This window comes from Staurois parvus, unplaced genomic scaffold (genome assembly GCF_062004578.1).
Source record: "Staurois parvus isolate SC_StPar_1 unplaced genomic scaffold, SC_StPar_1.0 ptg001614l, whole genome shotgun sequence".
Lineage (NCBI taxonomy): Eukaryota > Metazoa > Chordata > Amphibia > Anura > Ranidae > Staurois > Staurois parvus.
In genome coordinates, this window is record NW_028319410.1 from 900,143 (window position 1) to 919,123 (window position 18,981).

Below are 18,981 nucleotides of genomic sequence, written 5' to 3' on the forward strand. Positions count from 1 at the left end.
GTGACACCAACCCTAGGGACGCCCCTGCCTCCAACCTCTCCCGAACTACAGCAGTACTGTTAATAGAAAGCCAGGTCCTGTCAGTTACAAAAAAAATATCTTACTAAAATCCTTTCACCAATCGATTCTATGCAAAGTTCTGCTCGAGAAAAAAAAAAAAAAGCTTCATCATCAAACTTCTTCACATATAAATAGTAGAAGGTCCATGGCATTGCATTGGTACTGTCTGGTAAAGGCTCAGCTGATTGAAACACTAATATGAGCAGCTTAATGTCACATGACTGCAAGGTTCAACTACTACATTTGAGATTTTTAACGATTTGTTGAGAAATGTATCATTTAAAATAAAAGGAATAAAAAAAAAAAAAGCTATTGACAGCAATCGGATAAAGTCCAAGTGCACAGTAATGATAAAATTAAGAACTGATATAGGTTACTCTTCATGATCATATGGTCAGCAATTTCTATAAAGCACATGCCTTCAATGAAGTGTCTGAATGCATGCACAAAAAGAAATACAATAAAAAGGAAAAAGACTTCATTTTTTTTCCAGTGTTGCATGAAATGCTATGCCAACACCCTTGTAGGTGTGCAGACCCGTCCCTGCTAGTCAAGGCAATGTGGGCATCTGAGGGCGTTCATGTCTTTCCAACAGCTCTGCAAATGGGATTGATAATGGCCGTATCTCTCCCTTGAGACGACAAGAGCAAGGAAAATGTTGAAACAGTATTTCTTTTATTTAAAACTTGCTTTGCTGAAACGACGAGATGTTAGGAAATGGGGCTTATTCCTTCATGGAGTGCTACAAAGACTAAAAATCTCCTGTGTAGTGGAGCCATAACAGTTATAAATGCTGATATAGGGCAAGGCAGCGTGATCATAACCAAGATTGATCAGATAACTTATTTCACTATGCCTGTACAGGCAGATGAAGCCCCCACCGTTGCTCAATAGCTCTACCCAACGCGTTTCGTCACCAATCCTGTGATTTCCTCAGGAGGATCTATGTGTCCTGTTTACCATTATCAGTGAAATTAAAAGAAAATATTAAATTTTGAGTTGTCCTTAGAACAGAAATAAAAAGGGGAAAACTGGGACACTAGTTTCGGTGACAACCAGGAATTTCCTCATTTTGGAGGGATTTCCTCTCACTGTTTTGGATATGGGACAGGAAGTGAAGGGAAATCTCCCCAATGGAACACAGATGGAAAACAGAAAACAGGAGTTATAACCCTCCCTTACTCTAACCAAAATGGAAAAACAGGTTTGCTCTCAGTTGTCCTTTAAAAGTAGAAAAAAATGGGTCTTATATAGATCGAATGCGCATTTTAACGCACAAAATTTAAATTGCGATCAAATTAAAACCATAAAAAACTATGGCAGTCCCAGCAAACAAGATCATTGGTTATAGGAACTGAGAAAAATTGTCAGTTTTACTTATAGAAACCAATCAGCTGCTGCCTTCATCTGCGACAAAAAATAACAGCTGCAACCTGATTGGTCGCTTACGTCACGTTGTTCCCATTCGTTATTATTGCCCACTGAGAGTTGTCCACGCATTTGATTGGCTTGAACAGAGACTACCTTGGCTTCTCTTTGGCGGTAGTATTTATATATGAGGCACGTAGGAGAGTGTCCAATAGAATTGGTCTGTATAGTCGTAGCAGCCAATCAAATCCCATTTGCCAAGGCAGATCAGAAAATAAAAGCAAGAATTTCATTGGCTGCTGTAAACAGAACAGACATCTTTACTTTCAATGGCCTTCGTATTACAGGCCTCACGTGATATAGGAAAAAGTATTCAAGTGCACCTGTCATGATTGAAAGTTCAAGTTCATGCAATACGCTGCGAAAGAGGTAGATATGGAAGGTAGGTGCTGGTCCTCTTGTATGAATTCCGGAAGGTTTCAGTGTATTTTGTCATGTCAAGTCAACCTTTTGCTATGGCTTGCATGAGAAAAACACAGATCCACTTTAAAGAGACCCTGTCACCTTACTGATGCATTGCCTGAGAAAAAGTACAACCCCCCCCCCTCCCCCACTCCTCACCATTCTGACCTTACCAGCCCTCCCTCAAAGCTTCTTCCTCCTTTGCAGCCAGTGACACCACCCATTGGTTTAGGGCAGGGGTCTCCAAACTTTCTAAGCAAAGGGCCAGGGCCGGATTGTGGCCAGTGGGAGTAGAAAATGCCTCAGACTTGGTGGTCAGTGGGGTTAAAATAATTGCAAAATGCCTGTGGATAGTAGGAGGTATTGGTATTAGTGGGAGGAATAGTGCCCCATCGTTGGTGTCAGTGGGAGGAATAGTGCCCCAGCTATAGTGTCAGTGGAAGCAAAGTACCCCATCATTGGTGTCAGTGGAAGGAATAGTGTGCCCCATCTACTGTACCAGTGATAGGAATCGTACCCCATCTACGGTGTCAGTGAGATGAACGGTCCTCCATCTACGGTGTCAGTGAGATGAACGGTACTCCATCTACGGTGTCAGTGAGATGAACGGTCCTCCATCTACGGTGTCAGTGAGATGAACGGTCCTCCATCTACGGTGTCAGTGAGATGAACGGTCCTCCATCTACGGTGTCAGTGAGATGAACGGTCCTCCATCTACGTTGTCAGTGAGATGAACGGTCCTCCATCTACGGTGTCAGTGAGATGAGCGGTGCTCCATCTACGGTGCCAGTGAGATGAACGGCGCTCCATCTACGGTGTCAGTGAGATGAACGGCGCTCCATCTACGGTGTCAGTGAGATGAACGGCGCTCCATCTATGGTGTCAGTGAGATGAACGGCACTCCATCTTCGGTGTCAGTGAGATGAACGGCACTCCATATTCGGTGTCAGTGAGATGAACGGCGCTCCATCTACGGTGTCAGTGAGATGAGCGGTGCTCCATCTACGGTGTCAGTGAGATGAACCGTGCTCCATCTACGGTGTCAGTGAGATAAGCGGTGCTCCATCTACGGTGTCAGTGACGTGAACGGTGCTCCATCTACGTGTCAGTGAGATGAATAGTGCTCCATCTACGTGTCAGTGAGATGAACAGTGCTCCATCTATGGTGTCAGTGGAAGGAATAGTGCCCTATCATTGGTGTCAGTGGAAGGAATAGTGCCCCATCATTGGTGTCAGTGGGATAATTCGTGCTCTATCATTGGTGTCAGTGGGAGGAATAGTGCCCCATCATTGGTGTCAGTGGAAGGAATAGTGCCCCATAATTGGTGTCAGTGAAAGAAATAGTGCCCAATCATTGGTGTCAGTGAAAGAAATAGTGCCCAATCATTGGTGTCAGAGAAAGGAATAGTGCCGCATCATTGGTGTCAGAGGAAGGAATAGTGCCGCATCATTGGTGTCAGAGGAAGGAATAGTGCCTTGTATCAGTGAGAGAAATAATGCTCTAAAGAGTCAGATAAAGGCAAGCAAATGGCTACATCTGGCCCAGGGGCCGCAGTTAGGAGACCACTGTTTTAGGGTATGGGGGAGCATATGACCTTCACCTCTGAGACAGTGTGCAAGCCTAGCAGCCGATCATTAGACCCCAGCATTGTCACATGCCCACAAGAGCAGTCATCGATCCCCTGGTTGCTGACACCATTGATTTCAGTGCTGGCTACGGCGGAGGAAGAAGCAGCATAAGTGTGATGGCTAGAAGGACCTGTGCCGATGGGCTTTTGTTCATTTCAAGTGGGTTTCAAGACTATACCAATGCTACACCTGCTTGGTGCAAGTCAAAAGCAGGTCAACCACAAGTCAAATGCACTTGTCCATGCATCCTAAATGCTCTCAGAAGCCTTTCAAACCAATGCCACTGACATGGCCCTATGGGGGTTGGGGGCCCTTAGCAGAAACACAGTCACTTTGCTCTACATAGGTAAGGTGGCAGGATTTCTTTAAAGACAATGTCTGCTTTTTGCATGCAAAGCATAGCAACAGGTTGACATGATTGCCCACCGGCTTGTACTCATCTCCTGTTTTCTCCTCTGCCGCTCTGGTCCCCCTTTAGCTACTTCTCCTTAAAGAGGAACGGAACTCAAAAAGTGAAGATTTGCTGTTTTGGCAACATCTAGGTGTGTTAATTGCACCTAAGCAGTACTCTGAAAAAAAAAATAGCTTGTCTGGAGTTCCTCCTGAAAAACAGCAATGCCCTTCCTGGTATAGGAGTGTGCCTAGGCACTCCTGAGAGCTGTGTATCTGCTGTTTAAGATCTAAGGCACTGTTGCCTCTGAGGGCTAGTCTCAGTATAGCTGGAATAATATTTGGTCAGGCTACAGCTGTGCTGCTCACTGTTCTCCATGCTGGAGGCTTTGTCATCAGGAAGAAAAGCCCTGCCTCTACCAAGATGGCCACCCACACAGAGACACAGTGCAGACCAAGGCATGGAAAAGTGAGTAATGGAGAAAGGAGAGCTGCAGAGAGGCCGCAGACAATACTGGTGACTAGTTATTTGCCGTCTGCTTTCAGGATTCAGTTTCTCTTTAAGGAGGAAGCATATGATGGTCTCTGTTACCTACCATGACTACCAACACTGGAGGTCCAAGTGGTCCATCCTCAACCATCCAGATCAATGTACAGCTTCTACTCACTAAGCAGCGGTTCATTTTAAGCACTTCAAAAATACACTAAAATCTTCCTTATGGAAATCCAAGTACAGCATCTACCTCCCCTGATCTTCTCTACAGTGTCGGGGTTCTTTGCCAATCATGGGTGCACGTTCGGCAGTAAGAAGACGATCGAGGAACCGTCTAGTCTCCATACTGAATCTCTGCTTTCAGCTCCTGGGACACGTAGTTGATGAGTGCGGTTGTCACCTTCTGTTGTAAGGAGGCATTGCCCATGACCAGCATGATGAGATGAGTTGCATCGGTCCAGTGCAAGTTGCTGATGATGGTGTAGATGTTTTCACAGAGCTTCTGCTGCTGGACAGGGGGCATCTCCATAAGAATCTGAGGGACCGGCTGGAACTGACCGCTAGACATCCAGGCGCCCACTAATCCTCCCACAGCACCACCTAGAAACAAATAATGGCAGTAGGTTAGAAACTCGACCATTACAAGTGCCCTTATTTTTTTTTTACGTTAAAGAAAAATGGTTGCCGTATATGAAAAAAAAAAAAACTTGTGATGGAAATCTAACACGATAGTTGGGAGAACCTTCCAATGGGGGTGATGGAAATCTAACATATGATAATTGGGAGAACCTTCCAATGGGGGTGATGGAAATCTAACATATGATAATTGGGAGAACCTTCCAATGGGGGTGATGGAAATCTAACATTTGATAGTTGGGAGAACCTTCCAATGGGGGTGATGGAAATCTAACATATGATAGTTGGGGCAAACCTTCCACTGGGGGTGATGGAAATCTAACATTTGATAGTTGGGAGAACCTTCCAATGGGGGTGATGGAAATCTAACACATGATAGTTGGGAGAACCTTCCAATGGGGGTGATGGAAATCTAACATTTGATAGTTGGGGCAAACCTTCCACTGGGGGTGATGGAAATCTAACATTTGATAGTTGGGAGAACCTTCCAATGGGGGTGATGGAAATCTAACACATGATAGTTGGGAGAACCTTCCAATGGGGGTGATGGAAATCTAATATTTGATAGTTGGGGGAATCCCTATAATGGAGGTAATGCAAATCTAACATCTGATAGGGGAAATCTTCCAATGGGAATAATGGAAATCTAATATTTGATAGTTGGGGAAAACCTTCCAATTGAAGAAATGCAAATCTAACATTTGATAGTGAATGAAACCTTCCAATGGGGGTGATGGAAATCTAACTTATGATAGTTGGGGGAAACTTTCCAAGGGGAGTGATGGAAATCTAACATTTGATAGTTGGGGGAACCTTCCAATGGGGGTGACACAAATCTAACATTTGATAGTTGGGGAAACCTTCCACTGGGGGTGATGGAAATCTAATATTTGATATCTGGGAGGAAAACCTTCCAATTGAGGAAATGCAAATCTAACATTTGATAGTGAATGAAACCTTCTAATGGGGGTGATGGAAATCTAACATTCAATAGTTGGAGGTAAATCTTCCAATGGGAGTAGTGAAAATCTAACAAGTGATAGTTGGGGGAACCATCCAATGGGGACACCAGTAATGGTGATGCCTATCTAAGGTATTCCCATAACTTTGGTGAAATTTTCCCTTAATTCCTGTTGTGTTCCTGGGACAGGAAATAATGGGAAGGCTGGTCCTGTAGCTGCCGTCTGTCCGCAGTACATTGCAGGCGGGCGGTCTTTAAGTGGTTAATAAGCTCTTTCAGGTACAGACAGCCAGCTCCGATGACGCACCCATCCCCCCTGCCCTCCGGACCAGAACCTGGCCATTCTGTGTCCTGATCCTGCAGCCTCCTTGGACTTGAGATGTAAGTATCTAAGGAGGCTGCAGGACCAGGCACACATCATTCAGGCTTAGACCAGAATGACAAAATGGCGGTGGGGGCAATTCTGCTTGGGGTGGGGGAGTGTTAAAGCGGAACACCCTTTTGAGAGGTAAGTTTTGATTTAACCCCAACATGCCCTCTACTGCTTGACTACAAAATGAACTTCAAATTAACATGCCTTAGGTGACTTTGGACTAGACAAACCCTTCTTTACCTTCCCCCACCCACCCCCATGTGTTGGATCTCCCCACTTACTATATTTAATAGCATATGGATTTATGGATTCGCTATCTAAATCTACGTTTGGGATGGATTTTTCCCCCCATTTGGGAAATGACTCTCAAAACTCTTTGAGAGCGTGTACTTTTTCTGCATGTTTGACTTCCGTCTTGTGATCTGTCCCATGTGCCTGCTGTGCCAATATCTCATGATATCATTTTCTGTACCTCCTTCAAAGGAAAAAAAAAAATGAAGGCAATAGGACAATTCCTCCAAAGTGAGGGAATGCCTGATTGTCACCAGAATTACTGTCCCCCTTTGGAAGATTTCCCCTCTATTCCTGTTCTGGTGGCAACTGAAAATTTGGGATTTTTTTATTTCACTTTCACTCGTGGTGATGGGGTGGGGGAAGGGAATCTCCCTAATGGGGGCACAGACGGCAATACAAACCTGACAGGGGTTCTACTCCCTCTCCACTCTACCCAAAACTAAAAAAAAAATGTTTTGCCATTAGTTATACTTTGGCCATAAAAATACTGAAAACAATTTCAATATGTTAGCAATTAAATGATGTTATTATAGAGTTGATATCTACTTTAAAAGCGGCTTCCCCGCCACCCTATAGCATTGGCGGCTATGGCTGTCAATCACCGGGGTCCGGCCAGAGATTCCCCGCCGGCACCCAGCGATCGCCGAAGTACACTGACAGAGGAGAGGTCTGTATGTAAACAATACAGATCTCTCCCCGCCAGCTCCTGCATGCTGCTCTGTATGGCTCTGCATAGCAGAGCCATACAAAGCAGCGTGCTTACACAGTAAAGCACACACAGTTAACCCTTTGATCGTCCCATATGTCAACCCCTTCCTGCCCAGTGCCATTAGTACAGTGTCAGTGCTTTTTATTAGCACTGATCACTGTATTAGTGTCACTGGGGAGGTCAGTGGCAGTTAGTCAGTCCCCCCCCCTCCAGTGTCAGAATGCCCGTCGCAGTCCTGCTATAAGTCGCTGATCGCCGCCATTACTAAATTACACTCCAATATGCACACTACAGAAACTAAAATCTCATTCCAAGAAAATGAACATATTACCAACTGCAATTCCAGGAGGCCCTCCGACCAAACCTCCTAGGAAGGCACCGGTGCCGGCAACCAGAGCGCCCTTGGCAGAGTGTTTTATGGCAGCTTTCATCTTCTGTTCTCCGGAAACGTGGCACAAAAGCCGCATTATGTCATCCACGTGGAAAGGCATTTTCGTGGCTAGAAAAAAAAAAAAACAAAATCAGAATTTTACAAAGTCTAAATTGTGTTCTAGTCCCTATGATCCCAGTGGGAAATCTACTAGCAGCCAGGCTGTTAGGAACAACCAAAGCAATGAGTGGAGGAGGTCAGCAGAGGGACTTTGTAGACTCAGCAGACTAAACAGCAAATCCTCTGTCTGGCTCCCCCTTAGCAGGATATTCAAGATCTTAGGACACATTTATAATCACAAAAGAAATATGGAGGTGCCGTTTCTGATCCTTCTGAGAAAGATCGCTGCCTGGTTGTCATTCTGATCCTCCGCCTGCCTGTTATTCTGATCCTCTGCCTTCAATCCTTCCCATATGGAAGAAAAATGTATTTGAAATATAATCTTAAAAATATTCTTCCCAAATATAGACATATATTTGAAATACTACAATTTTGGCCATATTCAATATAATATATTTTTAATATGTACATTGGTGGTCAGTGGAATATCCCCCTTACAAATAGCTAAAAATATAACTAGTGTCATACTGCTGGCTCTGCCAATTAATGTTTGCCTGGAACTCTATGGGTACCAGGCCTGGACTGGTCATAGGGCACACCAGGCATTTGCCAGGTGGGCAGGGGCCGCCTGGATAGGAGAGGCGGCCAGGCGGCACATAGAGGACCGTGCATTTCTTGGTACCTCTATCTGCCGCCCGCCTCTCCTATCAATCTCCTGCATGCAGTTGGCTCCTGTATGCTCCCCCACATCTCCTCCAGCATTGCGGGGGGTCTGTCAGCATATGCCGTCCCCAGTGCTGACAGTCCACGCCCACTACAGAGGAGAGAGAAAGCTGCCCCTCCTTCTCCCGCCCTCTCCTCCTGTGTCTGCCCCGCCCACACTCCTCGCCAGCCTTGTGTCTTCTCTCTTTTTTTCTTTCTGTCTCTAATTTCTCTTCTCTCTCCCTATCTCTTGCTTTCTTTTTTATGCTTCTCTCTCTCTCCTTTCTTTGTTTCTCTTTCTCCTGTTTGTCTCTCTCTCTCTTTTCCCTCTTTCCTTTCCTATCTTCTATACGTCTCTCTTTCTTTCTCTCTCTCTCCTTCCTTTGTTTCCTTCCTTCCTACAAAAAAAAAAAAATAAAAAAAATTGTAAAGCACTTAATAAAAATAAAAAACCCACTGACTCTAGTGGTGGAACTACCAGGGTCACAAAGGTCACTCTTACGACCAGGCCCTGGCGTTCCACCACTGAGCTCCAAGGAAAGGGTCCCCGGGCTTTGGGCTGCTCAGTCCAAAGTGCCCGGGCCTATTTTTTGTCCCAGTCCGGGCCTAATGGGTACCATCAAATGGAAGGTCAATCAGCCACAGCTCAAGAAGCCCTTGGCATCCTCTACAGGAACTCTGGCTGAGATTGGCTGGTCTACAGAGACAGCTGACACTATGCTCAATTAACTGCTCAATTAAGTAAATTGTCTCAGCCCCGGATTGCTGAATTGGTGGAAAAACCATCGTTCTCGGATTCCCAATTCCCGATATTCCATGAAAGAAAACCATAATTATCACATGCTGTTGCACTCAATGGTGACATATTTTCAATGGGGGCCAATAGTCATCCAACTGAATAATTAGGACATTACCAAACCTGGCAAGTGAAATAGATACCAAGAACTGAAGGAGTCTGAACCAGGTCTACAAACCTGAGCAAGTCCAGGGAGCCTTACCCGCATAGACAGAACTCATTTATACGGATAACTGGCACAATGAACGCCTTCATCTAACATGGACATTTACGGACGTAGTTACATAATAATTAACAAAAAGGTGATTGTAAACGCGAAGGGCAGCAGAACGGCGCTAGAAAAGGTGAGGAAGGCAACTAGTGGGCATCCTGTGGTCAGAGATCGCCATCTAGCGGCCACTTAGAAAACCACAATGATAATGTAATAGCACCAAAGTCCATGCATGCAAAGGAATGTTAATCTCACACCGTACAATCTGATTGGACAATCTCCCTTAGATCTACCAATGACTATGTAGTACAAGGTCCTTCTAGAGTAGATATAAACTGATTGGACAATTAGGGAAGGTGCTCTTTTGAAAATGAACAGCTTTAGTTTTTGCTATAGCTGGTAAATCATGTTAAAGTACACACAGGGCTTTTTTCCCTCAGAGAATAGGTGGAGGACCCCCCCCCCCTTGTCTCTGTCCCCCTTCCAATCTCTAGGCACTGTTCCTTGGTTCCACCCCCTACCCACCTCCCAGTCCCACCCCTTTTAGGGAATACAGAACCCAGTATCATTTTGTAGTGCTAAATAATGTCTATGGAATTTGTTAATGATAAAAAGAAAAGCCACATAGATGATACAGCAGGAACATATCGGGAATAGGAAATGCTGGGTTTACATATTGTCAGCTGCATAGAGGTAAGGGTGGAGAAACAGCATCACACTGGTCCAAGGGCGGACTGACCATTTGGAAACTCGGGCACTGCCCAAGGGCCCGGGGTTAGTAGGGGGCCCCATGAGATGCCCCTGGTACCTTTTTCATAGGCCTTTTTGAGTTTGGGCAAGGACACAGGGGCCCCATGATCCCCTATTGCCCGGGGGCCCCATGAGTTGTCAGTCCGCCCCTGCACTGGTCTTCCCAGAGAATGGATGTGCATGGAGGTGGGGGGGGGGGGGGGGTTGTCAGGAAAAGTCTGATCATAGAAGAAGAGCAGGCTGAGATCCCAGCACAGCTACAAAACTGACCATGCAGTTCTCTCATGCGTAGTGTGGTCAGTTTTTAATAGTTATGCAGAGGGACTGGCAGGAACACCAGGGATTGCACACAAAGGAAAAACACAAAGAACGGGAGACTTTTTCATACAAGTACATGGTACATCAGACAGACACAGATCGGGAATGTGATATGTTGGGTTTACATATTCTCAGCTGCATAGAGGTGAGGTTGAAGAAACAGCACTACTCTGGTCTTCCCAGGGAATGGCTGTGCATGGAGGTGGGGGGGGGGGGGGGGTTGTCAGATCAAGTCTGATCATTGGATCATTGGAGGAGAGCAAGTTGAGTTCCCAGCACAGCTACAAAACTGACTACATTGTGGTCTGCTTAGTACATGGCTTGCAATAAAACATATCTATAGCAATAAAACAAGAACAGGGCAAAGTAAGTCTCCAATATTATTTATTTATTATCCTCGATGAATCACTCGTCTATCTGTCATGTGCAGATGGTACAAAGTCCTCACCTGAATAGGAAGACACCTCCTGTACTGGAATGTAACCCGACCAGAAGTGTTCCGGTCAGGGCCGGATCTAGCCTATCTGATCTGGGGGTGCAGTAAATAAAGTCAGGGGGCAGAATATCAATACTGTGTGCGAGCCACTGATAGCCTGTCACAGTGTCATATCCTGGGAAACACTAGTATGGGTTTGGCTATCATTAGAATTGGATGATTAAACAGAACCTGTGCCCCCTTATATCCAGGTCCCCATCAGAGTGCCCCCTTACATCAGGTGTCCCCATCAGAGTGCCCCCTTACATCAGGTGTCCCCATCAGAGTGCCCCCTTACATCAGGTGTCCCCTTCAGAGTGCCCCCTTACATCAGGTGTCCCCATCAGAGTGCCCCCTTACATCAGGTGTCCCCTTCAGAGTGCCCCCTTACATCAGGTGTCCCCATCAGAGTGCCCCCTTACATCAGGTGTCCCCATCAGAGTGCCCCCTTACATCAGGTGTCCCCATCAGAGTGCCCCCTTACATCAGGTGTCCCCATCAGAGTGCCCCCTTACATCAGGTGTCCCCATCAGAGTGCCCCTTACATCAGGTGTCCCCATCAGAGTGCCCCCTTACATCAGGTGTCCCCATCAGAGTGCCCCCTTACATCAGGTGTCCCCATCAGAGTGCCCCCTTACATCAGGTGTCCCCATCAGAGTGCCCCCTTACATCAGGTGTCCCCATCAGAGTGCCCCCTTACATCAGGTGTCCCCATCAGAGTGCCCCCTTACATCAGGTGTCCCCATCAGAGTGCCCCCTTACATCAGGTGTCCCCATCAGAGTGCCCCCTTACATCAGGTGTCCCCATCAGAGTGCCCCCTTACATCAGGTACCCAGCATGCAAGACTGATATCTATACCTGTATCCAACTCGCTTTTTACTTGTCCTTACTTGGAAGAAGGGAACCCTTCAGAGTTGGTAGACGGATCGGAAGTAGTAAGGATGCCGAGTGATTTGGGAGACAGCAGAGAAGAAAAACATCCGTCAGTGATCACCGGTAACAGATCTTCACGCGGGACCTGCAAACGGGCAAAGATCAGTTCAGTACAAAAAAAAAGTATATATACTGTGTACTGTATATCTTAGTATAAGAAAATAGAACACAGAGTAATAGAATTGAACAGTATGAAGCTCACATATAAAAAAATAATAGAGCCCATTTTTTTAAAAATATATTCATAATAAGAATATCGAGTATCTCCCTCTACATTATTCCTACAGTATCATATGATGAAGAATTTGGTGAACAGAACACTGAGAAATAGAACAGGACTGTATGAAGGTCATTATATATATATATATATATATATATATATATATATATACAGTCATGGCCGAAATTGTTGGCACCCTTGATATTTCTCCAGGAAATCATGTATTTCTCACGAAACGTATTGCATTAACACATGTTTTGCTATACACATGTTTATTCCCTTTGTGTGTATTGGGACAAAACAAAAAAAGGGAGGAAAGAAAGCAAATTCGACATAATGTCACACAAACCTCCAAAAATGGGCTGGACAAAAGTATTGGCACCCTTTCACAACTGCGGATAAATAAGAATGTTACAAGCATGTGATGCTCCTGTAAACTCACCTGGGGCAAGTAACAGGTGTGGGCAATATAGAAATCACACCTGAAAGCAGATAAAAAGGAGAGACGTTCACTTAACCTTTGCATTGTGTGTCTGTCTGTGCCACACTAAGCATGGACAACAGAAAGAGGAGACGAGAACTGTCTGAGGACCTGAGAACCAAAATTGTGGCAAAATATCAACAATCTCAAGGTTACAAGTCCATCTCCAGAGAACTAGATTTGCCTTTGTCCACAGTGCGCAACATTATCAAGAAGTTTGCAACCCATGGCACTGTAGCTAATCTCCCTGGTCGTGGACGGATGAGGAAAATTGATGAAAGATTGCAACGCAGAATAGTCCGGATGGTGGATAAGCAGCCCCAAACATGTTCCAAAGACATTCAAGCTGTCCTGCAGGCTCAGGGAGCATCAGTGTCAGCGCGAACTATCCGTCGACATTTAAATGAAATGAAACGCTATGGCAGGAGACCCAGGAGGACCCCACTGCTGACACAGAGACATAAAAAAGCAAGACTACAGTTTGCCAAAATGTACTTGAGTAAGCCAAAAGCCTTCTGGGAAAACGTCTTGTGGACAGATGAGACCAAGATAGAGCTTTTCGGTAAAGCACATCATTCTACTGTTTACCGAAAACGGAATGAGGCCTACAAAGAACAAAACACAGTACCTACGGTAAAATATGGTGGAGGTTCAATGATGTTTTGGGGTTGTTTTGCTGCCTCTGGCACTGGGTGCCTTGACTGTGTGCAAGGCATCATGAAATCTGAGGATTACCAAAGGATTTTGGGTCGCACTGTAGGGCCCAGTGTCAGAAAGCTGGGTTTGCGTCCAAGATCCTGGGTCTTCCAGCAGGACAATGACCCCAAACATACGTCAAAAAGCACTCAGAAATGGATGGCAAAGAAGCGCTGGAGAGTTCTGAAGTGGCCAGCAATGAGCCCAGATCTAAATCCCATTGAACACCTGTGGAGAGATCTTAAAATTGCTGTTGGGAAAAGGTGTCCTTCCAATAAGAGAGACCTGGAGCTGTTTGCAAAGGAAGAGTGGTCCAAAATTCCGGGTGAGAGGTGTCAGAAGCTTATTGATGGTTATAGGAAGCGACTGATTTCAGTTATGTTTTCCAAAGGGTGTGCAACCAAATATTAAGTTAAGGGTGCCAATACTTTTGTCCAGCCCATTTTTGGGGTTTTGTGTGACATTATGTCATATTTGCTTTTCTGCCTCTGTTTTATATTTGTTCCAATACATACAAAGGGAATAAACATGTGTATAGCAAAACATGTGTTAATGCAATACCTTTTTTGTGTGAAATACTTGATTTTCAGGAAAAATATCAAGGGTGCCAACAATTTCGGCCATGACTGTATATATATATATATATATATATATATATATATATATATATATAGTGGCAGTGCGGTGTCCTGCCACAGTCAAAATAAAGCTGAAAACCCTGGATTCTCAACCAGGCAGGTTGAGGGGCTCCAGAGAGTTGATGGATTGCAGAGGAAACTGGCTTTTCAGTTTCCTCATTTACTCATTAAGTCTGTTTTGGGATCTGGAGATTTCAAAAAGATCTGGGAGGGATGAAATCTCCAATCCGGGGTCCGTGTTTTGAGAACCCCCATCACACTGATTGCACAGGTGTGTGCAGGCCTTTTTGTAGAGGCCTAACCATGGTTCTGGGCTCCACCCCAGCAAACGGAGTCAGGAGGGCTCCACCCCGGCAGACAGGAGGTCTCTGCCTTGGAGTCAGGTGAAAGCTAGACTAGCTGTGTGCTAGTGGCCATAATTTGGGAAGAGTCTGCAGGAGACAGACAATGAACTGTGTACAAGCCAGGAGGCTGAACCTTTGTTGGTATTTCTGGATGGCGGATACCCCTGTGTGGGAAGCATTTGTGTTATTTGAACTTTCTTTAAATAAAAGTGGGCAAAAAAGCCCTTAAAGAAGCGAGTTGCTGTGTGCTTAAACAAGAAAAGCTCTACCACTTGAAGCGAGTTCCCACAATATACAGTTGTGTCCAAAATTATTCAACCCCCACTGAAATTGAGTGTTTTGGCCAGTTTGACATTGCTTTTGATCATTCAGTCATCTTGCTTACATTTACATTAAAGAGGCACTTGTAGGTCAGACAAATATAACATAACAGTTATAATGAAATAACCACAAATGTCTTTTCTGTGCTCACAGCATTATCAGTTTTATTCAACCCCCAAGTGACATTCAATCTTAGTACTTAGTACAGCATCCTTTTACAGTTATAACAGCTTTTAAACGTGAAGCATAGCTTGACACAAGTGTCTTGCAGCGATCTACGGGTATCTTCGCCCATTCTTCATGGGCAAAGGCCTCCAGTTCAGTCACATTCTTAGGCTTGCGCACTGCAACTGCTTTCTTTAAGTCCCACCAGAGGTTCTCAATCGGATTTAAGTCTGGTGACTGCGATGGCCACTCCAAAATGTTCCAGCCTTTCCTCTGCAACCATGCTCTAGTGGACTTGGAGGTATGCTTGGGATCATTGTCCTGTTGAAAGGTCCAACGTCTCCCAAGCCTCAGGTGTGTGACGGACTGCATCACGTTTCCATCCAATATCTCCTGGTACTGAAGAGAATTCATGGTACCTTGCACACGCTGAAGCTTCCCTGTACCTGCAGAAGCAAAACAGCCCCAAAGCATGATTGACCCTCCACCATGCTTCACAGTAGGCAAGGTGTTCTTTTCATCATAGGCCTTGTTCTTCCTCCTCCAAACATAGCGTTGATCCATGGGCCCAAACAGTTCTAATTTTGTTTCATCAGTCCACAGAACACTATCCCACAACTTTTGTGGTTTGTCCACATGGCTTTTGGCATACTGCAGTCGACTCTTCTTATTCTTTGGAGACAGCAAGGGGGTACGCCTGGGAGTTCTGGCACGGAGGCCTTCATTACGCAGTGTGCGTCTTATTGTCTGGGCTGAAACTTCTGTACCCACATCTGACAAATCTTTTCTCAGTTCCTCAGCAGTCACACGGGGACTTCTCTCCACTCTACGCTTCAGGTAGCGCACAGCAGTCGAAGTCAGCATCTTCTTTCTGCCACGACCAGGTAGCGTTTCAACAGTGCCCTTTGCCTTGAATTTGCGAATGATGCTTCCTAAGGTGTCTCTTGGTATGTTTAACATCTTTGCAATCTTCTTATAGCCATTGCCCTTCCTGTGAAGAGAAATCACCTCTTCTCTTGTCTTCCTGGACCATTCTCTTGCCTTCACCATGTTTGTAACCACACCAGTAAATGTCTAGAAGGAGCTGAGTATCACAGTCATTTTAAAGCTGCCTAATTGGTGCTTATTATGCTTGATTGCTGCTCGGTGACATCCACAGGTGTTTTCAATACCTGATGGAAAGCACCTGTATGAACCTCTGTTCTTCAGAGTGGTAGTCTTTAAGGGGTTGAATAATTGTGGCAATGAAGAAACCACATAAGAACCATTTACTACTGTATTACATAAACAATTGATGTCATTTTAGTTGCATTTGGGTAGTTACAACGTCCTTGTAGGATTTGATTCTGAATACAATTCCAAATGTACACTATAGTCCCTAAACCCCTTTACAGCATTGGGGGTTGAATAATTTTGGACACAACTGTATATATATATTACATTTCTTCCCTATGATGTCATATGATAAAGTAATAGAGGGTGATATGATAGGACAATCAGAAGCTTCTCCTCCCAATCATTCTGATGATGTAATATGATTAAAAATAAATATTAGAACACAGAGTATCCTATTAATATAATATGAAATTTAAAACTATCATATATAGCCCCTCCCCCGCCATTTCATATGATAAATCAGGAGAACACAGAGTACTATAATAGGACAGTAAGAAGCTCCTCCGACAATTCTTCCCTGTGATGTCATATGATGAAATAATAGAGTGCAGAGTAATATGATAGGACAGTAAGAAGCTCCTCCCATCAATCCTCCCTATGATGAAATAATAGAGTGCAGAGTAATATGATAGGACAGTAAGAAGCTCCTCCCATCAATCCTCCCTATGATGAAATAATAGAGTGCAGAGTAATATGATAGGACAGTAAGAAGCTCCTCCCATCAATCCTCCCTATGATGAAATAATAGAGTGCAGAGTAATATGATAGGACAGTAAGAAGCTCCTCCCATCAATCCTCCCTATGATGAAGTAGCAGAGCGCAGAGTGATATGATAGGACAGTAAGAAGCTCCTCCCATCAATCCTCCCTATGGTGAAGTAACAGAGCGCAGAGTGATATGATAGGACAGTAAGAAGATCCTCCCATCAATCCTCCCTATGATGAAGTAGCAGAGCGCAGAGTGATATGATAGGACAGTAAGAAGCTCCTCCCATCAATCCTCCCTATGGTGAAGTAACAGAGCGCAGAGTGATATGATAGGACAGTAAGAAGCTCCTCCCATCAATCCTCCCTATGATGAAGTAACAGAGCGCAGAGTGATATGATAGGACAGTAAGAAGCTCCTCCCATCAATCCTCCCTATGATGAAGTAACAGAGCGCAGAGTGATATGATAGGACAGTAAGAAGCTCCTCCCAATGATGTAATATGATGAAATAATAGAACACAGAATCTCCCGGTAATATAATATAAATTATAAAAATAACAAAGTCCCTCCCCCTTCATGTCACATGATGGAACAATATAGCACAGAGTGATACAATAGGACAGTAAAAAGCTCCTCCCACCAGTCACCCCTGTGATGTAATAACATAACACAGAGCCCCCCCATGTAGCACAGGAGCATAATATAAAGTATAAATAGAAATAGTAATAATACAAAGCCCCTCCCTCTCCATGTCACATGATGAAAAATAGAAGTAATATGGCAGTAAGAAGCTCCTCCCATCAATCCTCCCTATGATGTCATGTGATGAAGTAATTGAGCGCAGAGCGATATGATAGGACAGTAAGAAACTCCTCCCACCAATCTTCCCTGTGATATCATCTGATGAAGTAACAGAGCGCAGAGTGATGTAATAGGACAGTAAGAAGCTCCTCCCACAAATCTCCCCTATGATGTCATATGATGAACTAACAGAGCGCAGAGCAATATGATAGGACAGTAAGAAGCTCCTCCCATCAATCCTCCCTATGATGACATCTGATGAAGTAACAGCGCGCAGAGTGATATGATAGGACAGTAAGAAGCTCCTCCCATCAATCCTCCCTATGATGACATCTGATGAAGTAACAGAGCGCAGAGTGATATGATAGGAGAGTAAGAAGCTCCTCCCACCACTCTTTCCTATGATGTAGTAATACAGCGCTGAGTGATATAATAGGACAGTAAGAAGCACCTCTCACCAATCCTCCCTATGATGTCATCTGATGAAGTAACAGAGTGATAGGATAGGAAAGTAAGAAGCTCCTCCCACCAATCCCCCCTATGACGTCATCTGATGAAGTAACAGAGCGCAGAGCGATATGATAGGACAGTAAGAAGCTCCTCCCAGCAATCCCCCCTATGATGTCATCTGATGAAGTAACAGAGCGCAGAGCGATATGATAGGACAGTAAGAAGCTCCTCCCACCAATCCCCCCTATGATGGAAGATGATGAAGTAACAGCGCAGAGCGATATGATAGGACAGTAAGAAGCTCCTCCCACCAATCCCCCCTATGAAGGAAGATGATGAAGTAACAGAGCGCAGGGCGATATGATAGGACAGTAAAAAGTCCCTCCCACCAATCCCCCCTATGATGGAAGATGATGAAGTAACAGAGCGCAGAGCGATATGATAGGACAGTAAGAAGCCCCTCCCACCAATCCCCCCTATGATGGAAGATGATGAAACAGTAATAATATAACACAGAGTCTCCCCGAAGTAGAATTTAAAGCCCCTCCCCCTCCATGTCACATAATAAAGTAATAGCACACAGACTGAAAGCAAAAGACAGTAAGAAGCTCCTCCCCCCGAGCCCCCCCATGATGTAATAATAGAACACGGCGCCCCCCGGGCACACACGCGCAGTACAGCCCACCTGTGATCGGATACAATGTGTCGGATCTCTCCGATGGGAGTCACGTGTCTGACGATACAATGTATCTCTCTCCGCTCTGACTTCTGATTCCGCTGATGACAGCTCCTGGCAAACGTCACCTGAGGAGGCGGGGCCGGGTCGTCTAACTTGGTGGCGCATGCTCAGAGTTACACAAGTCTGACGTCCGGGCGCGCCATTGCAAGCGCCTTTCTGTCCAATGGGCATGCTCCGTGCTCTCACCGGTTT

General features: G+C 45.0%; 1 protein-coding gene across 2 annotated transcripts; it reads right to left on the reverse strand.

The window, feature by feature from the left end:
- Positions 1 to 716: 716 nt before the first annotated feature.
- CUNH19orf12 (chromosome unknown C19orf12 homolog) lies at positions 717 to 18,875 on the reverse strand. 2 transcript variants are annotated; one of them, XM_089663027.1, is made up of 4 exons: positions 18,736 to 18,875; positions 12,009 to 12,136; positions 7,707 to 7,874; positions 717 to 5,002 (listed from the first exon to the last, which is right to left on the reverse strand). In XM_089663027.1, the coding sequence occupies exons 3-4, from the start codon at positions 7,864 to 7,866 to the stop codon at positions 4,737 to 4,739; spliced, it is 426 nt and encodes a 141-aa protein (XP_089519153.1). In that variant the 5' UTR covers positions 7,867 to 7,874; positions 12,009 to 12,136; positions 18,736 to 18,875; the 3' UTR covers positions 717 to 4,736. The 2 variants fall into 2 exon arrangements, with proteins under 2 accessions (XP_089519153.1, XP_089519152.1); XM_089663026.1 differs by having other exon boundaries at positions 11,977 to 12,136.
- Between the last annotated feature and the right edge of the window lie 106 nt (positions 18,876 to 18,981).

What these genes read in the sequence shown, in the direction of transcription:
- CUNH19orf12 (XM_089663027.1), bottom strand. Translation starts at nt 7,866, where the DNA reads ATGCCTTTCCACGTGGATGACATAATGCGGCTTTTGTGCCACGTTTCC. An exon ending in GCCTCCTGGAATTGCAGTTG is followed by an intron (nt 5,003 to 7,706) that starts GTAATATGTTCA and finishes ATTTGTTTCTAG; the next exon opens with GTGGTGCTGTGGGAGGATTA.